This window comes from Anser brachyrhynchus (genome assembly GCF_964034855.1).
Source record: "Anser brachyrhynchus genome assembly, chromosome: 1".
In the NCBI taxonomy this organism is placed as follows: domain Eukaryota; kingdom Metazoa; phylum Chordata; class Aves; order Anseriformes; family Anatidae; genus Anser; species Anser brachyrhynchus.
Window position 1 is genome coordinate 166,601,277 of NC_137694.1, and position 23,782 is coordinate 166,625,058.

At 41.0% G+C, this 23,782-nt stretch overlaps 1 protein-coding gene across 3 annotated transcripts in view; it reads right to left on the minus strand.

Annotated features, from left to right (window-relative positions):
• Positions 1-20,536, minus strand: part of SLAIN1 (SLAIN motif family member 1) — a 56,063-nt gene extending 35,527 nt beyond the window's left edge. For 2 of the 3 annotated variants that reach the window (XM_080589887.1, XM_080589886.1), the window contains exons 1-2: positions 15,352-20,536; positions 12,008-12,147 (exon numbers count right to left, since the gene is read on the minus strand). In XM_080589887.1, the coding sequence (XP_080446013.1) occupies positions 12,008-12,147; positions 15,352-16,331 (1,120 nt within the window). In that variant the 5' untranslated portion in view covers positions 16,332-20,536. Of the gene's footprint in view, positions 1-12,007; positions 12,148-12,587; positions 15,328-15,351 lie in introns of those variants that run through there. The other variant, XM_080589888.1, reaches the window with a different exon arrangement.
• Positions 20,537-23,782: the final 3,246 nt, after the last annotated feature.

Here is a 23,782-nt window from a genome sequence, read left to right on the forward strand (position 1 = left end):
CAGCATTGCACTGCCATGTGTGGATTTACTGAAGCTAGACAGGTTGTATATATTAGCAGGAGCAAGTCTTATGGTATACTTATGTTTTGATAAAACAACAAGGAGCAGTGAGATCTGTGTGCTCCATATATATGTTTACCCTTCAAGGCAACCAAGAACATCAGAGGCTTTCATCTTGTCAGCAATCTGCTTTCTACATAGCAAAAAATTACAGGTGCCATCTATATTCTTAAATCCAGTCTGAGAAGGATGCCTGTTTTCAAAACCAGCAAACCTGGTAGGGCTTTTTTGTGCAGAAATAAGTCTCTCTAATCTCTAGCAACTGTACATTAGACGGGTCCAGTTTACTCAGCCAGAAGCAGTTTAAAATGTGCAACGATAGTACTCTTTTAGAAATGTTGTTTTCAACCCCCAAGAGAACAACAGCTGCTTTGTGATCTCTTGAGTCTTTGTGTCTTTGTACTGGTAGGTCTACAATTGTCAGTGCAATCATGTTTCTCTTCCTGTGAATTCAGTACAGAAGTCGTTGCAACCACAGCAGCCACACAAAATTTTGCTGGACAGGCTCCCTTTCTGCAGCTTGAGTCTCAGGTGCTGAATAAAGGAATGGAGGAGACAGTAATGAAAGAGCCATTCCAACAACAACAAGAAAATCACATCAATTGAAACTCTTCACAAATATGTAAGAATTACGGCAAACTGTATAAACAAACAAACAAACACAAAGAGCTTTCATGCTCTTCTGTTGAAGCTCTCCTATTCCTTTAGTCTATTCATTGGACTAGAGGAAAAGCAAAAAAGACTATGACTGAGCAGTTAGCATACTACTTCAGAGAAGGTGCCTAGGGTTCCTCTCTACTGATGAGAGAATTTCATTTCCACCTGCCACACAGGATATAAGACAGTTCCAAGCAGACGTATACTATACTGTTAAGCAGACACACTAACAACAATTAAAATCCAAGTCAAACAGTTGGAATTTTTTTTTCTCAGAAGAACAGCTTGCTGCATGAAAAATATAGCTAATTTGAATTTCCTGAATTTAAAATGTTGGTAGCATGTGTAATTCTTTTTCTTTTGTACACTGACTCTTTCCTTTACTTTCAAATGGAGCCCACCATCTCCAATGGAGGTAAGGATAACAGGTAATGAACCTGTTCTGTAAACAACAGACTCATAGAAGGACAATTTCACATCCTTCTCTTAACAGTGTAAGATAATAATTACATACAAGATGGAATCTAAATATATGTGTCCATCCAGATACAACTTTCTTCATCATACCACAACATGAAAAAGATCAAATAATTCAAGCATTAACCCTAGCTATGTTTTTTCTAACACTACGGGTTAGTCACAAATCTCGCCTACATCCAAGAAACACCCTTAAATGCAACATTACAGTTTCCCCTACAAATGCATCTACCTGCTGCCTTTATTTACATTTTAAAACTCTGGCAGAAGGGTTTTGCAAGGTAGTCTCTCTAGCTACATTTCTGAATCTGACACTGTCTTCTAAGATGTCACACTTCTTTTTCTTTGCACAAGTATAGCCACTGCCTATACCACATCAGAGTAGAAAAGCTAAAAGTTAGGCTCAAATCAAGGTTAAAAGCAGTACTACCCTCCAATAGGCCTTTGGATACAGACAAAATTGGCTTTTGGATACATACAGCAAGTGTCACAGTGACAAGCTTATGAGAAAGTGTTAACCCTTTTACTCAAAGCAGAAAAAAAATATAAAATCCTTCAAAAAATAAAATATATTGTAAAATATGACTTTCATCCAAACAGGTCAAAAAACACTTAATGCTTGGATTAAGAAAATTCTGATACAGGTTTAAGTGACTGATAAATGTAACAGGAAAGTATTAGGAATATACATCCTACTATAGAATTAAGGTTCAACACCAACCCAGCATCACACTAAAAAGCACTAACAAGATAGCTACTTCTAGAAATATAAGTAAAATGACATACAGATATTTGATATAGATACCATTGTCATCATTATTATTGTCTGTGGGGTCATGACTTCTGTAATGACAATTTTTAGAGAGACTACTCTCTTCAGACTCCCAAGAGAAAGACTGTCTACTCCTGGCACTAACTCAGAGCACGTTGCTAAATTTAGGCTCTTCTAGAGAGATTTCAGACACCTCTCCAGAGACACCCTAAGCAAATTTTGCCTTGTCAGTACTTCCTGTAGGTACCTACACTGCAGTGAGAACTGAACAGACGTTTAACAAAGAGGCAATCCTTGCTTCTTGCAAACAAGCAACACAAGTATAAGCTGACAGAAAGGAAAGAGGAGTATAACACTATCAACAAAGAGTACAGTGCAACAGAGAAAGCATGAGAATAGCACAAAACACAATAGTCAAAGGACACAAGTTACAGAAACACCATCAACACAATTATTACACTTCTGCAACACCTTTCTTCCCAAGCCTTACTCTGTGGGATAAAAGGCACTCTACAGTATCTTTTTAAGCATTTCCACCCCCAGAACTAGTCAGGTCCACAATAAACAGAAATGAGCTTAGACAGCAAAGTTTAAGATGCTTTTCCAGCTATTCACTAAAAAAAACATTTATTTCATCAAAGTAATAATTTCAAACTTATCAGCACCCACATATACCAAAAATAACAATATCGTTTTCTTGGAATAAGTCCAACACAAGCACATATGTGCCTCCTCACAAACAGACTTTTTTTTTTATATTTATAAATAAAGATTAATTTGTAATTACAGTGAAGTATTTCAAACCCACTATTTCAATGTAAGTTAAGAAACAATTGTGAGACACTTTTAATGCTGAATACACTACAATACATGAAGCAGAAATGACAAAAAGAAACTTGATGACATCATGGAGAAACAATGACTCCCTCCATCACTTTATCCTGTCATATTTAGTGCTTGCCTATAAATCACTCTCTCCCCTGCTTTTTCTATGTGTTAGGATGGAGGAATAAAGAGCACTAAGAAGGTTTGGTAGTGTTTTGCTTGAGAGATGTGGTGGTGCCTAGTGACAGGACAAGAGGCAATGAGCACAAACTGAAACACAGGAGATGTTGTTTGAACACCAGGAAACACTTTTTGACTGTGAGGATAACTGAGCACTAGTACAGGTTGCCCAGAGAAGTTGTGGAGCCTCCCTCCTTGGAGATCTTCAAAAGCTGTCTGGACATGGTCCTGGGCAGCCTGCTCTGGGTGTCCCTGCTTGAGCAGGATGTTGGGCCAGATGGGCTCCAGAGGTCCTTTCCAACCTCAACCATTCAGTTGAGGTTGGAATTCATATATGAATTCTAGGGAGAAAGGACCTAAAAGCATTAGGATGTTGAACCCAGTCCTCTCAGTTTTCAGACAACAACAGAACAGACAATTAAGCTGATATTACCCATACATTAGGGGCCACAAAACCTTTTCCTGCTCCCTTAAACTTAAAACATATTATGAAGCAATAAACATAACTAGAACTCTGTGTGGAGCCAAATTGTCAAATACCTTTAAAATATAAAGTCAGATTAAAATTCTTAAGACAGCACTTAATACTTCCCTTTTACTAAGGCCGTATACTATGGTAGTACCCAGAGTCCAATGAAACCGGTATTACATTATACAAGCTACTCCTGAAGGATATAATACATTACAGCCCCTGTCCCTAACAGCTGACAGTCTGAACACCACTTTTGTTTCTGACACAAATCTTTACATGGCTTTGAAATGACTTTAAGAAAAGTGACAGACAGTTAATCATATCATAGGATCATAGAATCACAGAATGGCTTGTGTTGGAAGGGACCTCAAAGATCATCTAGTTCTAAACCCCCTGCTGTGGGCAGGCATGCCACCCACTAGATCAAGTTGCCCAGGCCTTGTCCAACCTGGTCTTGAACTCCAGGGATAGGGCATCCACAGCTTCTCGGGGCAACCTGTTCCCATGCCTCACCGCCCTTACAGTGAAGAATTTCCTCCTAAACTCTAATCTACATGATGACCTAGAAAATGGTACTAGAAATACCAAATATTGGTGCAGATGTAGCAAAACACAGACCGATGTGCGAAATGTAACTAGGCATAAGTTGCTTCCTTGGCATGAAGGCAATGGTTAAAAAAAAAAAAAAAAAAAAAGGGGGGGGGGGGGGCTGGCCATATGCAAACAAGCTGCTGCTCAGCACACCAGTCTAAGTCCTGCACCTGATTACCACAACATCTTTCTACTTCTTATTGAACTCTTCTCTTTTTCTGTGCAAAGGGTTTTCTCTGTGCCATGTGTGAGTGTGTGCATGTGTATGAGAAAGAGAAAAATTCCAGCAAGCTTCGAATCACACTAGCCAGTGGGCAGGACAGGAGGTCTGGGAACCAGCCACTGAGAAAGTAGGGGTCTGATCCTGCAGGCATTTTGGGTCTAGACCAGCCAACAGAAAGATCCAAAGATCAATTTGAGATGCAAGCAAACATCAAATCAGACTAGCCAGTGCATAGCACTGGAAGTCTGAGGACTGAATAGTGGAGGGACAACTACAGGCCAGTTATCAGAGAGTGAGGGCCTAGGGTCATCATTGGAGGGACCACACAGGCTTGACAATGTTCAGCAATCATCTGTACTTCCATTCTTCTGCATTCCAGAAAAAAACTACCCATAAACAATGTTATCATATAGACTTCTCAAGGTGAGTATGATACCGGCTCAGATAGCTAGATAGTCTTGTTTTACATACTTTACACTGTAGAAGTTGTAATGATTGTTCAAATTCATCAGTGAAGGTGATCCAGTACCACTTACGAGTTGTTTTTTTTTTCTTTAATTATTATTGTGGTAACCAAATAAGCAAATAAATAAATGGTGTCTAAGCTTTCAGCTGAACATCCCTTTAAATCAATCAATAATCCTTATCAGATTTCTGTAACATCTGTCAAATACTTCAATAACAAAATAAAATATTCAAGAATATGTGGTAGTACATTTTTGGCATATTTTCTTATGATTCTTTAAAATTAGTACAAATGTAATTGTTAAATTACTGTAAATGCTTTTCAAAACAAGAATAATCCAGGATTCAATTTTTTTTTTCTGATAAAAAGAATTTTTTTGTCTTGCAGACAGACTTACAGTACTTTTCTCCCTCAGTCTTCTCAAAAGTGTGAAGCTTTTAATTAAGTATTCAATTACAGTGTTTGATCAAGCCACTTTCAAAGACTAAGAATGGCTTAGTGACCCCTCCCTCTTGCCTCAAAATGAATATTCCACAATAAAACCTATTCTGTAATTATTCATTTTAAAAACAAATCCCACTCTAGAAGTAAATTAAATAAAATGTTATTTTAGAGGAAGTTAATGAGAGAAAATCATATAAAACACTCAGGAATATAATTTTTATAAAATCCTATGTCTCCAGCATTCTAACAACCCGTCTTGAAAAATTAAAAAGATCAAACAAATCTAGTGGGGTTCTGCAGGGCTCCATTTTAGGCCAGTTCTGTTCAATCTTTTCATAAATGACTTGGATGCAAGACTCCATGGATCCCTTCCAACTCAGGATATTCTATGATTCTATGATCTGTGAATGCCCATGCCTCACTAATATTCAGATCAAAGCGTACTGACTACATTCCATTGTTTGTGTCAGAAAGTTTTACTGTATTACAAGAACATTTGCACAAAGCCCAATTAAAAACTAATTACTGGTCTACATGTTGTAATTCCATAAAATGTGAAGACAGATATACTGGATGTGGAACACTTGGAAAAGAAAGTGCAGACAATCAACTTCTTTCTAATATATTAAAATATGAGTTTAGCTGCCGAGAACAAAGACTATATGTCATATTTACAAGCCTGTGGACTATATCCTAGAAGTAAAACAGCTCTCAAAAGATAGTTAGATGTCATGGCACAGAAGAATCTGAACAAAAGATGCAATGCTACAGACAAGAAACAAAGTGCTCCCTGAAAGTCGAAAAAAAAAAAAGAAATAATATCTTAATAAATAAGCAGTGCTACCTCTATATACCACATGGGGGAGGCTCATCTACATCCTGAAATGTTATTTCCAGTTCTGTTCTGTAGATATCAAAAATTGGCAGTGAAAGATAATGAGAATTAAAGATAAAAGCTATAAGGATCATTTGGGGACTAACAGTGAGCAAGACACATAGGCTATCAGGAGCAAAAAATTATACGACAGCTTCCAGAACAGTCTAGTTTTGAAAATATTCTCTTTCCCATTGAAAAATTATCCTCAGAGGATGAATCACTAAGTGTATCCGTGCCCATTAATAAAACCTAGTTTTGTTTTTACGTTCTATCTGGGAAAGCAGTTTTTTACCTTGGAAACAAGAACACTGATTAGTAATCCACTAGATAACAATAATAGTGCCTGTATTTTTAGGATAATTGTCAGGGATGATGCTACTACTATTGTTTTTAGATTTATGCTACCTTACAGTATTCAAAAATGGGACAGATATCTTCTCTACTGAGGTAATACCTAACATGACTTCTCTACAAACCTTTAAATTATGGACTTCAGATTGCAAATTCTGCACTTTCTCATAATTATAATGACAACTAGAACTCAGTTCTAAGAAAGTATTTAATTATGAGTCACATAACAGTCAATTCCCAAATATGAAAATAAATTCTTAAGTAGCATGCTTATTATAATTTAATAAAAAGTAGATGTCATATCTAAGAGCCACATTAAAAAGACAAGGGTTATCTGTGCAGTGAATGAAGTGAAGTGTCTTCTATGAATTTGTTGTCATAAGAACTTTTAACCAAACACTTCTATCTTCAAGTGCAGAGTAGAAATGTTCCAGTGCAAAAGAGAAATATTCTATTTGAAATGCAAGCACACGCTTCCAAGTAGAATATCAAAAATGATTTTTTTGCAATTGAAATATACAAACCATCTTCAGGAGCTGTGTTAGGAAATCCAGTGACAGCAGCACTTGCAAAATCTCTAAGAACTGCTTGGAATTATGCAGGTGTTACAAGGGGTTATTTCAAATAAATGAAATCTAACAGGAAATAATTCTTACAAATGTATATGTGTGCTCTGAGCACTAAACTTTTATTGTGGGGAAAGACAGCTATACATCTTTTCCTGGTCAATGTCGTATCTCCCAAAAAGTACTCAGATGCTGACAGGAATTACAGATACCCAACACCTTTTGTTATAAGAATCGCATACAGAGAGAAACTGGATCAGTCTTGCCAGTTCTTTCATTCCTTCTAGAGCATTAGAAATTGTATTATTTATGATGGAAACAACAATCCTATCGTTTGCAAGCTTCAGGACATTATCATTTGCTACCCCAAAACCATTTTATGTAAAATTTTAATCTCCATTACATGTGAAAAATAAGGACAAGAAAGCTGTATTAGATCTTCTTAATCCAGTCCTGAATGCCATAACATACATGTGTGATGCATCAACGCACACCAAATAAACAATAAAACCTTGCAGTTCATAACCACCGCTGGATTCAGCTCAAGGATACACAATACAAGCTTTCTTCCATTTATAGTATCTCCTGTTTGCTTCTGCTGTTAACAGACCACAGTGTAAAAGTTCCTTATGACTGCAATTTTCAGTAGCTATGAAATGTATTTTATATCTTAAAGATGTCAAATTAAATGACTTCAAGATGAGCCCTTGGGAAGGGGAAAGAGAATTAGGTGAACAGGACAGAACATGGACCAGTTCTGTGTAAGCACAAAGTTTCTCATCCAGGTGAAACATTCTCTCTGGGGCCCTATCAGCTAAGATTTTTTTTACAGGTAAAGAGAATATAGTTCTGCTGAATTACATATTCCCCCACCTCCACTCCACCCCATTTTTCTTTCATGTTTGTTATTTGTTTGGACATCAAACTTAATTGACGTGACATTGGGATCCAGCACAATAAAGGCTAAATTTCACTGATGAGATTCTTGGGTTTTGTGAAATCATAAACAATGGGAGAACTGACAGTGGATCTGTTTTACAGCATACCATATCCATGGACAACATTATGGCATCCATCTTGAAGTATGTTATTTACTTTATTAAACAAAGAATAGTTTAACCTTAAGGCTATAAATTAATGCAGCCAATTGCAAAACCTACAGACTTCTGTTGCCTACTCTTTTGAAACATCTGAAGAAGCATTTCTGAATGAAAATTCATCTAAGACAAACTCTGAATCTAACCAGTATTTCATATTCTCCAAGGAAGAACAGTTTTCTGTCTGGCAGGCTGAACTGGATGAGATATGGTTTGAAGCTCTGCATAAAAGCTGAGCTCCTACTGACTGACTCCTTGCTAAGCCTCTTAACTCCTCAGTTTATCCGTCCGGCTGCTCCACAGCAGTTTATAGAAGCAAAGCTACATAGCGTAGTTTCAGCCAGGGTGTAAATCAACATCATTTCATTGATTTCAGAGGAGTTATACCAACCTGCAGCATCTAGGAAGTTTACATACCACATCTCTCTTCTCACTGGACTTAACACTGACATCTCCTAACATCTCCAAGTATTACAAAGAAAATAAAGAAGCTCCACCACAGCTTTAAGACTATTATGTGATCCTGTTGATGTGAATGAATCTCAGGAAATAAGACAAAAAGCAATACTAAAAACTAAGGGACAGGGAATTGATTTTGCACAGAGAGCTGCAATAAACAAAACAAACCAGAAAAGTTTCAAACAAAAGATGAATGAAGAAAGCTAAAAAGAAAGAAGTGATCCAGGTCAGGCCGTAAAGAAAAAAATAAAATAAAATAACAATACCTCATCACAAATTGCTCATGGAAAACAGGAAAAATTCCAAGCAAAGATCTTAACATATGAGGTTACATTTAACTTTCATCCTCCTTACAGCTAGCACACTCAGTCCACAGAAGTAGGGCTTGTAATAAGCCTAGTTCATTATAAACCAGATATAAGCTTTAATTACTTATTGGTAGACCGGAGGAATGATGAGAAGCTTGTCACAGTGCTTCACAGAAGAACCACCTGCAGGATACTACCACCGTGCTCATGCCCCTAAAGATTTATTCCAAGATGAAATATTATTTCCACCATGAAACACATAAAACACTTTTTTTTCCACTAGAAAAGAAACAGGCTGGTAAGCACAGCGAGGTGAAAAGTAAACTAGCATGATTCAAGTGAGTCTTGAGCCTGAAAAATCAAGTAGTTATTATTTTATCACTTAGGATTGCTTTGACATAAGTCTCTCACAAGACCTTTAGGCTTATTATGAGATATCCTAATTTGGGATAGTTCACAAAGCAAATTAATATTTATATGAAGATCAGAATGTAATGCAATAAGGAAAACTTACATGAGCGGGAATAAATGAGCACAGATTTACAAGTTGCAAGTAGAGAACATGAATTAGTTAAAACCCAGAAAAACAGTCTCATAAAATTTTACTTTTTTGGTTCACAGCTCTCTGCGTGTAGCCATTCAGATATGCTGACCTTGCAGACAAAAATCAATTTTTATGCTTTTTTATTTCTATGTGCACTATAGTGCTTAAAGAGCTATGAGAATCTAAACTGAATTAATTTTTTGCTGATGCATCATGGACAAAATTACTAATCAAATTCCACCTATAAAACATCTCGGGAAGCACAGACTAGTACATTATAAATGTTTTTTCACTACATGTTTAATATTTCTCACATACATCAGTGTTACTATTGACTGTGCCAAACAGAAGAAGCATGACTAGATTTCAAAATCCCTCTAAAATACCCTTTCAGGGCATATAGCTAAAGGGAGAAAACACTGTTCAACTCACAAGTATAAAGTTTGAAACTTTAGTACCAGAAAATAAAAATGCCATTCTTATTGAGTCACTTGTTAAAAATAGAATAAAATTACATGTACATATTTATACATATATGCTTACTGACTGAGTGGACAGCAAAATAAAAGAACAGGAAGGTCAGATTGCAGAAGGTTTGTTGTACTTTAAAATTGAATTAATAGATTCTTATAACAATCTCATATTTGGTTTCAAAACCGGAAAAGAAATAAATAATGTGAAACCAACTTCTACAATGTTAGAGTAAGAAAGATGATGTTTTCTTAACCCACGCTATTTATAAAGGTACAAGCAATAATAACTGAACTATTAGAATCATAGAATCACAAAATGGCTTGGGTTAGAAGGGATCTTAAAGCTCACCTGGCTACAACCCCCTGCCATGGGCAGGGTCACCTTCCACCAGACCAGGTTGCCCAAAGCCCCATCCAGCCTGGCCTTGAACACTTCCAGGGATGCGGTATCCACAGCTTCTCTGGGCAACCTGTTCCAGTGCTTCACCGCTCTCATACTAAAAAATGTCTTCTTAATATCTAACTTAAATCTGTCCTTTTTTAGTTTAAAACCATTACTCCTTGTCCTATCACTACACTACCTGACAAAGAGTCCCTCTCCTGCTCTCAGTTTAATATTAATTCAATACTAGTTAAAACAATTTTACCATCGAATTGCTGCAGTAGAAACATGAGTCCATTCCCTCCTTGAACATACTGCTCCCATAATGGGTTTTACACAAGGCATATACTTTCTGAGAAACTTTCTGCAAAGTCCAGGAAATTCATCATGCCACAACAATGACTAAAACATAACAGATCCAAGTGACCCATGGTCAATATGTCTATGGGACAAATGTCACTCACTGTGACTTCTACATAGAAATTATACTGATAACCATAGAGTGATTTAAATTCCAAACAATAAAATTGCCTTTCTAATGCCTTTATTGTCTATTAAATTCAAATACCTTGAAAGGGAAAAACAGGTCATGCATTCCTCTGTATTGTTTCTACCTTCACAGTATGGATTTGATTCAGTTGTCTGTACTTAGATGCACAGGCCTGTGTCAAGATGCCCTTGGGAGGCCAAAGGAGCAGCAGAAAAGGCACAGAACCTATGGAAAGTCTGTATCCTTCCTGAGTCATCCAGAGGCAACTGAGGGCATCTTGAATGGTGCTAAATGCCTACAGGAGGCAATCTGAAAGTAGACTCTACACTGGGATTCAGCTCCAGACTGGGACACCCCACACAACAAAAATGTATCTTCACGTGGGTGCCAAGCACCCATTATCATCAATGGACTCATGAGAGCCACTGCTTTCATCCTCAGGCCAACACCTACACCTTATCCCTTGAGCAGCTCCCCAGCTTCTTCTGACTCTGGACAAGACTTGCACTGATTGCAAGCATGGGCATCCAGTTCACACTGCAAACACATGATCTCAGTGGTCTGAATCAGGAGCCAAATTCCACCCTAAAGTTAGGTGGGATGATTACCAACACGTGGACCTCAGTTTCACCTACCTAACTATAGGCAAATGAGCTCAACTGCATATTGCTAGGACAGTAAGCGTTGTGGGGTCTTTCATAGTCAAAGCAAAGAGGCAGATACCTTCAGAGACTGATTCAGTTAAATGCCTGTTTTTGGATAAGACTAACCACAACTTCCTTTATCCTCCAAAGCATAAAGGTACCTGCTCAACCTCTTTTAACAAGGGCTGTAGCTGACTTATACAACCATGTACTCATATTGCCATTGGCTTTATTTCCTTCTCCTGTCAAATTTTATTACATCTTGATAATTTTGGTTTTGCATAAAACCAAAAGCACTGTTTTTCAAATCCCAATGCCAGACCAATAGTAAAGTTAGCATCAAATTTTTCTTTCAAAGAGGTCCAACAATTCCCATTTTAAGAAATATATGAAAAATATCAAATATAAAAAGTGGGAGTTATGCAGCAGAAGAAAAGAATAAGAAAGAGAATACTTTTAAACCTACATCACCAGAAAAAAAAATAATAATAAATTAACAATTGTTAGCACCATGGAGTGGAGGAATACTTGTGTACACAGGAAAAACTGCATGTCGGCCACTTCTGGGCTTGCTGAACACTGAACACTAGTCAAATGCTAGGCCAAAAATGTCAACTTACTAGCAGAGAAATTCAAAGAATAAGATTACCTTGTTCCAATCTAAAGCATAGGGAACGTTTTGCAGCCTCTATCTCAGGACTTGGATGATCCAGAACACGTCTGCACCACTGCAGAGGACTCAGTGATTTCTCTTGAAGGGTAAGAGTCTTGGTAGGCAAGACATACAACCTTAACCAAAATACACACAAATGTCAGCAAGATATGCAATACTTAAAAGTTTACTTTTGTATTCTCAGTTTCCTGCTCTCTAATAATTTATAACACTGCAAATCTGTAATGCACTAATAACAAAACACATTTCAAAATAAAACTTTAAACTCGTTTTCTTGCATCCTCAGAAAACTAGGTGACAAAATAAAAACTCTACAGGTCCAAAATTTCAAATCTAGGTTCTATTAGACTTCTTCTAAAAATCTTGCAACACATTATTACCACCGTCAGAATTTCAGCACAGCCCAAAGTTCAAATGCATTAGGTGCTCTTACACACCAAAGAAGCTACCATTTTTTCCTTCTATATTTATCTTTACTGGAGATTAGATAATTTCAGCATTTGATTTTACATTCGAATCACAATTTCATTGTTACCCACTTCACACTTTTACCTACAATTTAATCAACTTGTCAGGATGCTGATTATAATGTAATTTTTATACACACTATCTTCTCCTACTTGTACAGCAGTCAATTTTTTTAAAATTAGAAAACATCCATTGAGAAACAACGAAAACCTCATTTTGATATTCAATTCCTGTAGGGAAAAAACAAACAAACAAACAAACAACAACAAAAAAAACTATGCAAGAACTAGTACATATGTGTTATTCTCAGACTACAACAGGCAACTAATCAGATGGTCAAGCACATTAGGAAGCCAGGTATCAAAGCAGATTGCATGGGTAAATTCTTGAAGCTGGGATCTGTGCTGCTGCTGCTGTCTTCGTAGGTTAGTGCGTCAGCTCACCTGGGAGAACACAAATCTCCCAGGATGTAAACTATTATTAGCCACCAAAGACGGCTTTCAACTCCTTGGCCTTACCACTTCTGATCAATGTGACTGCAGACAGTCTTAGATTTTTGGCACCAAAACACTCCACAGACTGCAAAGGAATTTGGCATCCAAATAGGGGTGAAAAAGGCAAGACAACAACAACAACAACAAAGGGATTGGGCTTGTTCGGTGCCCACTTTCAGGCTTTCACCTTTAGGGTTTTGGTTCAACAGCTATCCAACCCTGAGCGTAACTCTTCTCCCACGTCTGCTCAGTGTCTTTTTTCTGTGAAGTGAATCAGCACTCCCTGTCCAGCTCACAATGAATAAATCTCTCTGCAATCAGTATCTCCCTTGGCAATCTCAGCAGAGTTCAACTGCTGAATTTCTCCGAGGAGAGGACTCATTTCCCCTTGCTTCCTTGCAGTGCTTGGCTACACATTAAAAAAATTATCCTGAAAAAAGAAAAAAAAAAAAAGACCAAAAAAAAAGCTTTGAGCTCTCCTCCTAACTTGAGGAAGTGTTTCAAAAGCTAAACATCTGACTGATGAATTCTCAATGATCAGACATGTAAAAAGCTGAAAATCAAAAAGAAGTTTTGACTTGTCTGCAATGATGCTAGTCCTAGTTTTTGTAACTGCAGTTAAAAAAACATAGAGGTCTAAAATTAGTAAATCAACAACTAGGATACACAGTGGTCTCTGGCTTTCCAGATATCAGTTTGCTTTGAAGACTTATATTACAAGAAACCCCAAACAGCTGACATCACACAGCTGACCATTAATGGACAATGATGGAGATTCAGCCTTGAACAAAAAAATGCTGAGCAGCTAAAACAACTCACTCTTAGCAGAATAAGTAAGTTATCTAATTCTTCCCACAGACACATACAACCATGACATGTTGATAACCTTCGACCTCAAGGAAGCATTTAGGATTGCTTCCAGGGTGCAAATCAAATAGGACCTTGATCAAGATCATCACTATGTTGAGGCACATAAAATAATGCTGACTTTGTACAGCCCTGAAACTTAAATAAGTGGGAACAACATTTTGTTTAACAGGACTGGGTCACACAAATTTGACATTCTACAGCACTCAGTGTGAAGGAAAGTTTAATCATTCCTGCTCATTTGTCACAAGCGATGGGTTACAGGACTGAGGTGAGCATTCAGATACTCAGATTCAAGGCAGGTCCAAAAATCCCAAACAGCCCTGCACAACCGATAGTGCACACAATGAAGCAGCGCTGAGAGATTGCTATTCAATTTTTGGATGACTCTTAACTGGAAAAAGTAATTTTCAAAAACTGAGGCACAGCATTATTTCATACTGTGAAGTACACATAACCAACATTCAAGAAATATTTATGGTGTTTGGACTAATTATTAAATCCTTTCTCTGCTACCAAAATAAGGATGTTTATATGCATCTCAGATGCATTACACTGTATTTTATTCTAAGCTGACATAAACTTCCGCTCTATTTAAATACTGTAACCATTCTAAAAGCTATCTTGAAGCGTTGATAGACACTTAAAACAGGTATTTAAATATGGATAATACACATTTTATTACTGACACTTTAACACAATCGGGCATCAATTATGCTTAACATGGTTACGTAGCATGATTTCCATAGTAATTCTGCAGGATGTGGATAGCTACTAAGATGTCTGCATGCTTTGCTGAGGCGAGTTTTGAGGCGCCAGACTTTTAAACGCATTGATATCTTTAGTCTGTAATGACCCCTTCCGCTTGTTTTCAATGAATCATTCCTCTAGGTCGGAGTGTCTGAGAGCGTCTGGACAATCAGACACATGGTCTGATTTTTTGGGTGGTCCTTTAGGGACGCAGGAGTTGGACTCGATGATCCCTGCGAGTCCCTTCCAACCCGGATATTGTACGAATTTATGAAATCTATGAAATTTTATTTTCGGCTTTGTTATTTGCCGTTCGTTTCTGCATCGTTCTAGGCACTTACGCACTAGCACACCGCCATGTGTCCTGCAGCAACACGAGACGCACAAACAAGCCCTTAGATCGATGCCTAAAAGACAAAAGCCCTCCCGGCTCCCTGAAGATCCGCGACAATCGGGCCGGGGCTGCAGGACGGGGAGGCAGCGCTGCCCTGATAACGGACCTCCCGATTTTCATTCCTTATGTAAACCGGAGCCCGAAACCGGGCTGAGACCCAAAACCAGGCGATCCCCGCATCCGCAGGGGTTAAAGATGCGCAGACCCGGGTGGCAGCGACCCCTCCGTGCCGCCCCGCACCCGCTGCCCCCCACCCGTGCCGGGAGCACCACCGGCCGTGCCCGGAGGGTGGGCACAGAGCCGTGCCGAGCCGTGCCGTGCCGTGCCGCGGGGCGAGCCGCACGTACCACGTATCCTCGTCCTGCCCGCAGCATCCATCCTCCAGCTCCAGCACCGCCACCTCGTCCAGCACCGTGGCAGCCCCCGGGGCGCCTACTTCTTGCCCCCCGCCGCCGGGAGAGGGCTTGAAATAGGCGAGGGGCTCCTGCACAGCAGCGGGGGGCGCCGGGCTGGGCACGCAGGGCGGCACGGGGGGGCTGGAGGGGCGCAGCCCCCCGGGGGCCAGCAGCAGGTGCGGGCCGGGGGCGGCGGCGGCGGCGGCGGCGGCTCGGCTGCGGAGCTGCTCGTTTTGCTTCTCCAGCTTCCTCACCAGCTCCTGCAGCTTCTTCACCTCCAGCTCGGCGCTGACGGCCGGGCCGGAGCCGCTCCCCTTCACCTCCGCCATCATCGCCGGCTTCAGCAAGGCGGCCTCCATCCTCCCTACCTGCTCCGCCAAGCCGCCGGGGGGCAGCGCCCGGCACCGCGGCTGGGGTCGGGGCTCCGGGGGGCTCCGGGGGGGCTCCGGGGGGGCTCCGGGAGCACCGGGAGCACCGCGCCCGGGGCCCTGCGCTGCGCTGTGCGCGGCGAGCGGGATGCGGGTGGGGTCCCCTCCCCTCCCTTCTTTCTCCTCCCCTCCTTCTCTCCTCCCCTCCTTCTCCTCCCCTCCCTTCTTCCCCTCCCCTCCCACGGGTGGGGTCCCCTCCCCCGAGTGGGGTCCCCTCCTACCCCGGCAGCCGCCCGGCGATGGAACAAAGAGGAGCCCGGAACCCCGCTCTCCTCCCCGGCTCGGGTCCGGCCCAAGGGTGCTGCCCCCTCCCCGTGAATCCGGTGGTGGCGGGGCTGTCACTGTGCGGCCTGAAGCGGGGCGGGAATGGGGGTCACAGCCAGGGGTCGTGTCGGGCCCCCGGTGCAGCCAAAAATGCCAGCTGGTGGCTTCGAGACGTGCTGAATGCGGGTTATGGGTCCGGGAGATGCACTGCTGATGAAACAAGAAGACCGGACAATGCATACTAAAAAACTATATGGGGAAATTGGTGATGGGTAGGAGAACCCCTGGGATGAAAAACAAACAAACAAACAAAAAAACATGTTGAAAGGATTCCCTTTAACATAGTCCGCATAAGCAGCTCAATCTGCTATCTTTTATTGTACTTCAGCTGAAAGAAACCTCCCTTTGCATCCCGTCTGATTCAGTGTCACGCAGCTCAGCCATTACACACCCAGGTCTGGCCCTCGTTGGGTTGATTTACACTTACAGGGGACAGCCTCCTGGGTTTCTTACAGCTCCGACACGAAATACAGACCAAAACTCCAGGAAACACGTGGATTGCCAGGCCAGCCACCACTGACAGATGTCTGGATCAGTTCATTGCCACCCAACTGCTCAGCACCAGCTTTGGACAGAGTAGCAGCAACAGCAGCCAGCACTGCTGTCAGTGTCCCTACCCTATCTCAGGTTTGGTGTATAAGGAGGGACAGGCTTTGCTTTGATTCTCTGTCCAAGTCATAAGTAAACTTGGAAATCATCCAGCCTGTCCAAGTTTCCCCTCTTTTGTTTATGCTCTTTGAAAAAGCATCCTTTTTCTGCACACGGATGGGAAAATGCCACTATTATTCGGTAATCTCTTAAGCACTCTTACAATGTAAGTAATAACAGCTAGTACTACGAGAATGGCTGGAAAGGAAGCCAGAGCAGGGAACAAAGCACTGACTTCCAGATAATACAACTTTTAACACTGAAGAGAATACATATAGCCCCCAGTGAAACAGACTGCAATCAGACAGCGCTTAATCCAAAATTTTCATTTGGTCTCGTCTGTCCATTTGGAAGAGAGAAGTAGAAAAATGTTGAGAATGTAAAAAACTCCTGGCCCCAATTCTGCCACGCATCATCAGAGTGAGTAACCTAATCCAGTTTCCACTACTACAGATAGCCATAATCTTTATTCCCCTAAGGAAAAGAAGAATTGAGCTTCTACATGTTTAGCCCCAGGCAACAGGCATATCTCTCAGGTCGTTATCGCTAATAATGGTACTAGTGCTAATTCTTGGAAATACATATGCTAATCCATTAAGATTGTAAAGTGATAATTAGCAGCGTATACCATATAGAGTTTATTGGACATCGGTAATATACAACAAGAAAAAAGCCAAGTTTCTGGTAATGTCAGTGCCTGTGATACAATCAGGCAGAGGAAATACTCAAAAGAAATTCAAAACGGAGGAGGTTTTTTTTCTCTTTTAGCTGGACAAAGTTAGACCAACAAAACCCAGGAAACAGGTATCCTTTTACCTATATGGTGTTTTTTCATGTTGTTAGCACAGGCTTAGCCTCAAGGAAAATATTAATTATGGATCTGGAAACAGTATTTTGATCACTTTGCCAGCTAGGTTTGCACTGAAGAGCATAAAACCAATGTCCCAGGCATACTAGCAGTCACATTGTCCTCTAACTGCCAGAGCAGGAACATGGCGGTGTGGTCAGGGCCCTTCATTGACAACAAGTCTAATGCACGCACCAGTTTGGAGGCAAATCAGGACACAAATCTGGAGACGAGCTACAGTATGTAGCACCACGGCACAGGACTTTAAGAGTCACCATGGAAATGCTTGTCCTCAGTTATGAGTAAAAGTAGTTGCAGATCTTCAGCTACCTTCTTCTGTTTGTGCTGCCTACACAAATGTCGCATGCAGACGCTTCTTCAGGCAGACTTCCAGAGGAGAAAGAGCTTAGGACTGAGCATAGCGCCTTAGCATGGGTACAAGAACTTTTTCAGGGAGTTCAGCCAAATTGATCACAGGTGGGATTAGGTTCACTACATCTCGTCCCCCAGAAAACAGGCCAGGAGGCTGGCTCTTCTTTGAGTAGGACTGCTTTGAATCTAATCTCCATCTGGCAAAAGAGCTTAAACTTGTGCACTCTTCAATTGCTGTGCTAATAATCTACATGAGACACTCTGTGTTTTGTCTTGTTTTGTTTTGTTTTCCATGTATTTCATGGATGGCTGGATTTACTAAAGAAAAAAATCTATTTCACTGTGCTGCTTTTGTTGCTGTATTTCAAACGTATGTAGAATTTCACTAGCACATCTTCACCCAAGGGTGCTCAAAAACACACAGTCTCACGGTCTTCATGTTGGCTTACTAGTCTTCTGCAAAGATGGTTTGAACATCATTAAAATATTTTTACCTAACTGTTTAAAAAAATACATATATATTGGCAGTATTTGTCATTACTAAAAAAAATGTTAACGAGCTCCATTCAGTGTCCCAACACTAGCTGACGAGTTAGTGAACCCATAAGCTCTTTACAAAGCATAATAAAGCCTTTATGGTTCCATCCCTTTTTATAAAGTTATCGATAAAATGTGTTTTAACGCCACGCCCAAACATCTGAGCATGCCCATGAAACCTGTCATTCCTGAACCTGAGAAACTGGGGTGGCAGAGAAGGGGCTGATTTTGACTACTTACATGGCCTGCTATAGCAGAAATTTCTGAATTGGTGTAGTTGCTGATAGACTCCCAATGTAGAGAACAAAGAAGCAGGAAGTCTACAAATCCCATCTGCTCTTCTCTGATAATAAGCCTGTTGCTTTATTCTATAATAGCTGCAGGCTGGACCTGCCTTTCAGGCAAGCCAGTAAAGAATTAATTGCAGTAATCCAGTCTGGGCTATACAAAAGACGTGTTACAATAAGGTCAGAGCACGGATGGTAACCTCCAAGTCTGGTGAGATTTTTAAAGTGCAGTTCCAGTCCGAAAAAACGATTATGAAAGTAGCTTTATAAAAACAGAGCCACTAAAGTACCAGCAGAAGTCTAACCCAGTAACAAAGACTGATAACAACTCCTTAGGGAAAAACGTATCAGAAACAAGAAAAATAGTGAGGGATTCTCTCCAGCTTTTAGTAGTTGGTGGACTGGGACATCTGGATCATTTATTTTTTTATAGCCACCAATGTGTAATAATATTACATTTGTTGAACCCCATTTTCAAACAATTTATGCATTAGGACTCCACAACACCCTGTGGCAATTAGCACTGCAATTTAATTATGCATTGTAAGAAAAGCCACTTCCTATTATCTGCTTTAAATCTGCTGCCTTTTAATTTAATTGGGTGTCCCTTAGTTCTGTTTTTCTAAGACGGAATGATTAATCATTCTCTATTCAGCTTCTCTTTTGTCATTCATGACTTATAAAACTCAGTTACTTCTCTTCCAAGCTGACAAGCCCTAATTTATATCGCCTTGCCCCCACAGAAGCCAGGCTGAACTTTCTATTGTTTCCTGTCTCCCCCCATAATAAAAAACTGAATTTTCCAGCCCATTATTTCCTTTTGATTAACATTCCTTGTTTCCTTATATCATGACAGCTTAGGGAACAACTATGAAAATTTGCTTGTAAATCCCAATATATTCACTTAAAGAACCTGGCTTAACTGAAAACATATTGATGCCTTCAGATACATTCATGTATTCATAAGCATACCTTGCCTTGAAAAAGCTACACAGAATCTCCTCCTATGTACTATACATATCCAGATGCCTGTGTATTCCATTATTTATTAAAACTTGTACAAATTGGCTTGATAGAAAAGTCAGATTAACTGCAATGTAGCTCCCCAGAGCAGCTTTCATATTTATTCATGTCTGATGTCACAGCTGATGCTTCCAATTCATTTGACACCAGGCATGCTTTGAGTGATAGGTTAAATGCCCGTGAGAAGTTCAACAATGGGACATCTGAGCCGCCGGAGAATTTTTGCATGGGTACTGTCTGGTCCTAGGTATTTGTTATAGCTAGACTTACAGATTTGTTCTAAAGTACTTGAGTAGATAAACATTTTCCTGGAGTTACAGTGTGGAACCTTCTTTTTCAATGTCTCTTGAGAACATTTTGCCTTCTTAGTTCTTACTTTCCATCTCCTGCTAATTGACTTTATTATTTTTATAGAATTTCCTTTTTTAAACTACTATAATTCTTTCTGGCCTTTTACTTATTAAATTAATATTAAATTTAAAGTACATTGCAGTCACTATTAGCATGAATTTTCTATAGAATAAAGTTCAAAGTTGCATCATTTTCTGTGAGCCCCAGTTTCTCCAGGAAACCAGTATTTATTATATCTAAAATATTGCCTGTGCAATAAACTTCCCTTCCCTTCCCTTCCCTTCCCTTCCCTTCCCTTCCCTTCCCTTCCCTTCCCTTCCCTTCCCTTCCCTTCCCTTCCCTTCCCTTCCCTTCCCTTCCCTTCCCTTCCCTTCCCTTCCCTTCCCTTCCCTTCCCTTCCCTTCCCTTCCCTTCCCTTCCCTTCCCTTCCCTTCCCTTCCCTTCCCTTCCCTTCCCTTCCCTTCCCTTCCCTTCCCTTCATAAAGCATCAGCCTGAATCAGGATAGCGTGTTTCTCTCTTATGAGTTTTCACCAAGAATGACAGAAATACAGCTCACAGCTTGTGGATTAGCCCCAGCAGGCAGCTGAGCGCCACACAGCCACTGTCTCACTCTCCCCAGATGGGATGAGGGAGAGAGTCAGAAAGGTGAAAGTGTGAGAACTCATCAGTTGAGATAAAGACAGTTTACTGGGTAAAGCAAAAGCTGTGCACGCAAGCAAAGCAGAACACGGAATTCATTCGCTACTTTCCATCAGCAGGCCAATTCCAGGAGAGCAGGGCTCAGCATGCGTAATGGTTTCTTGGGAAGATAAACGCCATCATGTCCCCTCCTTCTTCCTCTACCCTACATCCCTGATGTTGTACGGTGTGAGACATCCCTTTGGCCAGCCTGGGCCAGTTGTCCTGGCTGTGTCCTCTCCCATCTCCTGGTGCACCCCCAGCCTCCCTGCTAGCTGGGCAGTGTGAGAAGCTGGAAAGCCCTTGGCTCTGTGAAAGCACTGCTCTGCAACAACTAAACCATCAGTGTGTTATCAGCATAGTTCTTACCCTAAATCCAAAACAAAGCATCATACAAAGCCCCTGTGAAGAAAATTAACCCTATCCCATACAAAACCATAACACTCCAAATTGCTAAAATCCACAGCTCACATTTTGCCTGACTTCAGCTTGATTTGTCTTCAGGGAAAAGCGGCTGTTGACAGAGGAAAAACGCTTTACTTCATGATGACGTGAATATACTGAGAGTGTTCAACTAATTCTGGTCATTAGTTTTCTCTCTTTTTTTTTTTAAATTTTTTATTTTCTGTCATCTTTAATTCTATCTACAGTTATTTGGAGAAGCAGATTCAAGAAATTCAGCAGCTTTGCAATAAAGTGGGAAAAAATTACCATCCTCGTTAGGAACCTCATCATAATGATAACTAACTAATTTTTACAATTTGTAAAATTTTAATAAGTATAGGCCAGCAGACTGAATGCTTTATGATATTGTAAAGTGATTTAGAAGTTACCACGTTAAAAAAATTAACAACAATATGCTCAGCACTGGTCATGTGATATATCTAGGAAAAAAATAAGTATCACACAAAAAAAAAAAAAAAACCACAACAGTCCAGCACTAAATATGTTTGTTGAGAAGGCAAATCTGAGTGCACTGATAACAGAGTTGAATTAATGTCTAAAGAGCATGGAAAGTTTGCAGTTGCTTGGAAGTTACTTGTGTCACAGTGTGCGTGTATTTAACTCTTAGAGAGGGGAATGGTTTCATAGAGTAAGTATCTGAACTTTCATCCAAATTCACTTTGTTCAAGCAAAAATCTTTGCTGAACATCCAGAAATACCTGTGTTACTTTTTGTGATTTCTTTAATTCCCATCATATAGGATCAGTAAAAAAAAAAAAAAAAAAGAAAGAAAGAAAAAAAAAAGGCCCTCATGTTCAAAAACCTGTTCTTGCACTGTCTTGAGAACTTTCCTGCAACAAATCATCTTCCAGCTTTAAAAACATTAGCCATTCCTCCTAGGTCTCGGTAGTGATGTATCAGTCTTTCTGGCTATGATGGTTTCACACTGATGGACAGTTCAGCACGACCATGTTGCTCTCTCACAGCCCCTCCTCAAAAAGACAGGTGGAGAAAATATGGTGAAAAAAGCTCATGGATTGAGTAAGGACAGGGAGATCAGTCACTAGTTACCCTGATGGGCAAAACAAACTCAGCATAAGGGAGACTAATGTAATTTATTGCCTCATGATAACATACTAGAATGGTGAGAAACTAAAAGCAAACTAGAAACACCTTATCCGCATCCACTCTCTTATACCTACTCCCCTCGAGCAGTGCAGGGGAACAGGGTATGGGGGCTGCAGCCTGTCCCTGACGCTTCATCTCCGCCGCTCCTTCACGGTCCCTCTCTGCCCCTGCTCCCCGTGGGGTCCCTCCCACGGGATGCCGTCCTTCCCGAACTGAGCCTGTGGGGGGCTGCCCACAGGCAGCAGCTCTTCAAGAACTGTTCCCACACTGCTCCGTACCACGGGGTCCATCCCCCAGGAGCAAACTGCTCCAGCACGGGTCCCCCACGGGCGGCAGCTCCCCCCAGACCCCCTGCTCCTGCGTGGGCTCCTCTCCACGGGCTGCAGCTCCGGCCCGGGGCCTGCTCCTGCGGGGGCTCTCCATGGGCCGCAGCCTCCTCCAGGCCACATCCACCTGCTCCACCGGGGGCTCCTCCACGGGCTGCAGCGTGGAGATCTGCTCCGTGTGGGACCCATGGGCTGCAGGGGGACAGCCTGCTCCACCAGGGGCCTCTCCACAGGCCGCAGGGGAACTTCTACTCTAGTGCCTGGAGCACCTCCTGCCCTTCTGCACCGACTTTGGGATCTGCAGGGCTGGTTCTCACTCCTCACTCTCCCAGCTGCTGTTGTGCAGCAGGTTTTTCCCCCTTTAAGTCTGTTCTCCCAGACGCCCAACGAGTGTCGCTCGCTGGCTTGGCTCTAGCGAGCTGCAGGTCCCTTTTTGGAGCTGGCTCTGATCTGACATGGGGTAGCTACTGGGCTCTGCTCACAGACACCACCCGTTCAACCTGCCCCACTTGCCCTACAAACCTTGCCGCATAAGCCCAATACACTGACTCTGTGTCATTTTGGTCCATTCAGCAGGTGTACAGTCAGTGTCAGACACACCTCCAAGGCTGAAGGAGAACCACCTTGTAATCAGACTTTTCTGAGACAATCTGGAAATAAAAGAAATATTGTGGCAAAAGCATTTTGTAAGTGCTCTCACTGGATTTATGAAGGGCATATGAATTGTGGTTCAGAGCATATCCTTCTCAGCTAGATTTTTTCCTTGTGTTTGTTCAGATTTCTTCATAAGAAGCAAAGTTCCTCCTAGCCTTGCTTCACTGTTTCATTTGTGTTCCTACTGAGGAGATCTGATTCTACTCTGAAGGCTCAATTAAAAAAAAAAAAAAAAAAAAAAAAAAAAAAAGAGAGTTCTCAAAGCATGTGCTCTCCTCTGTCTGAGTGTATGGGATGTCTCATACTACAGTGGAAGAGGCAGAAAAAATAATATT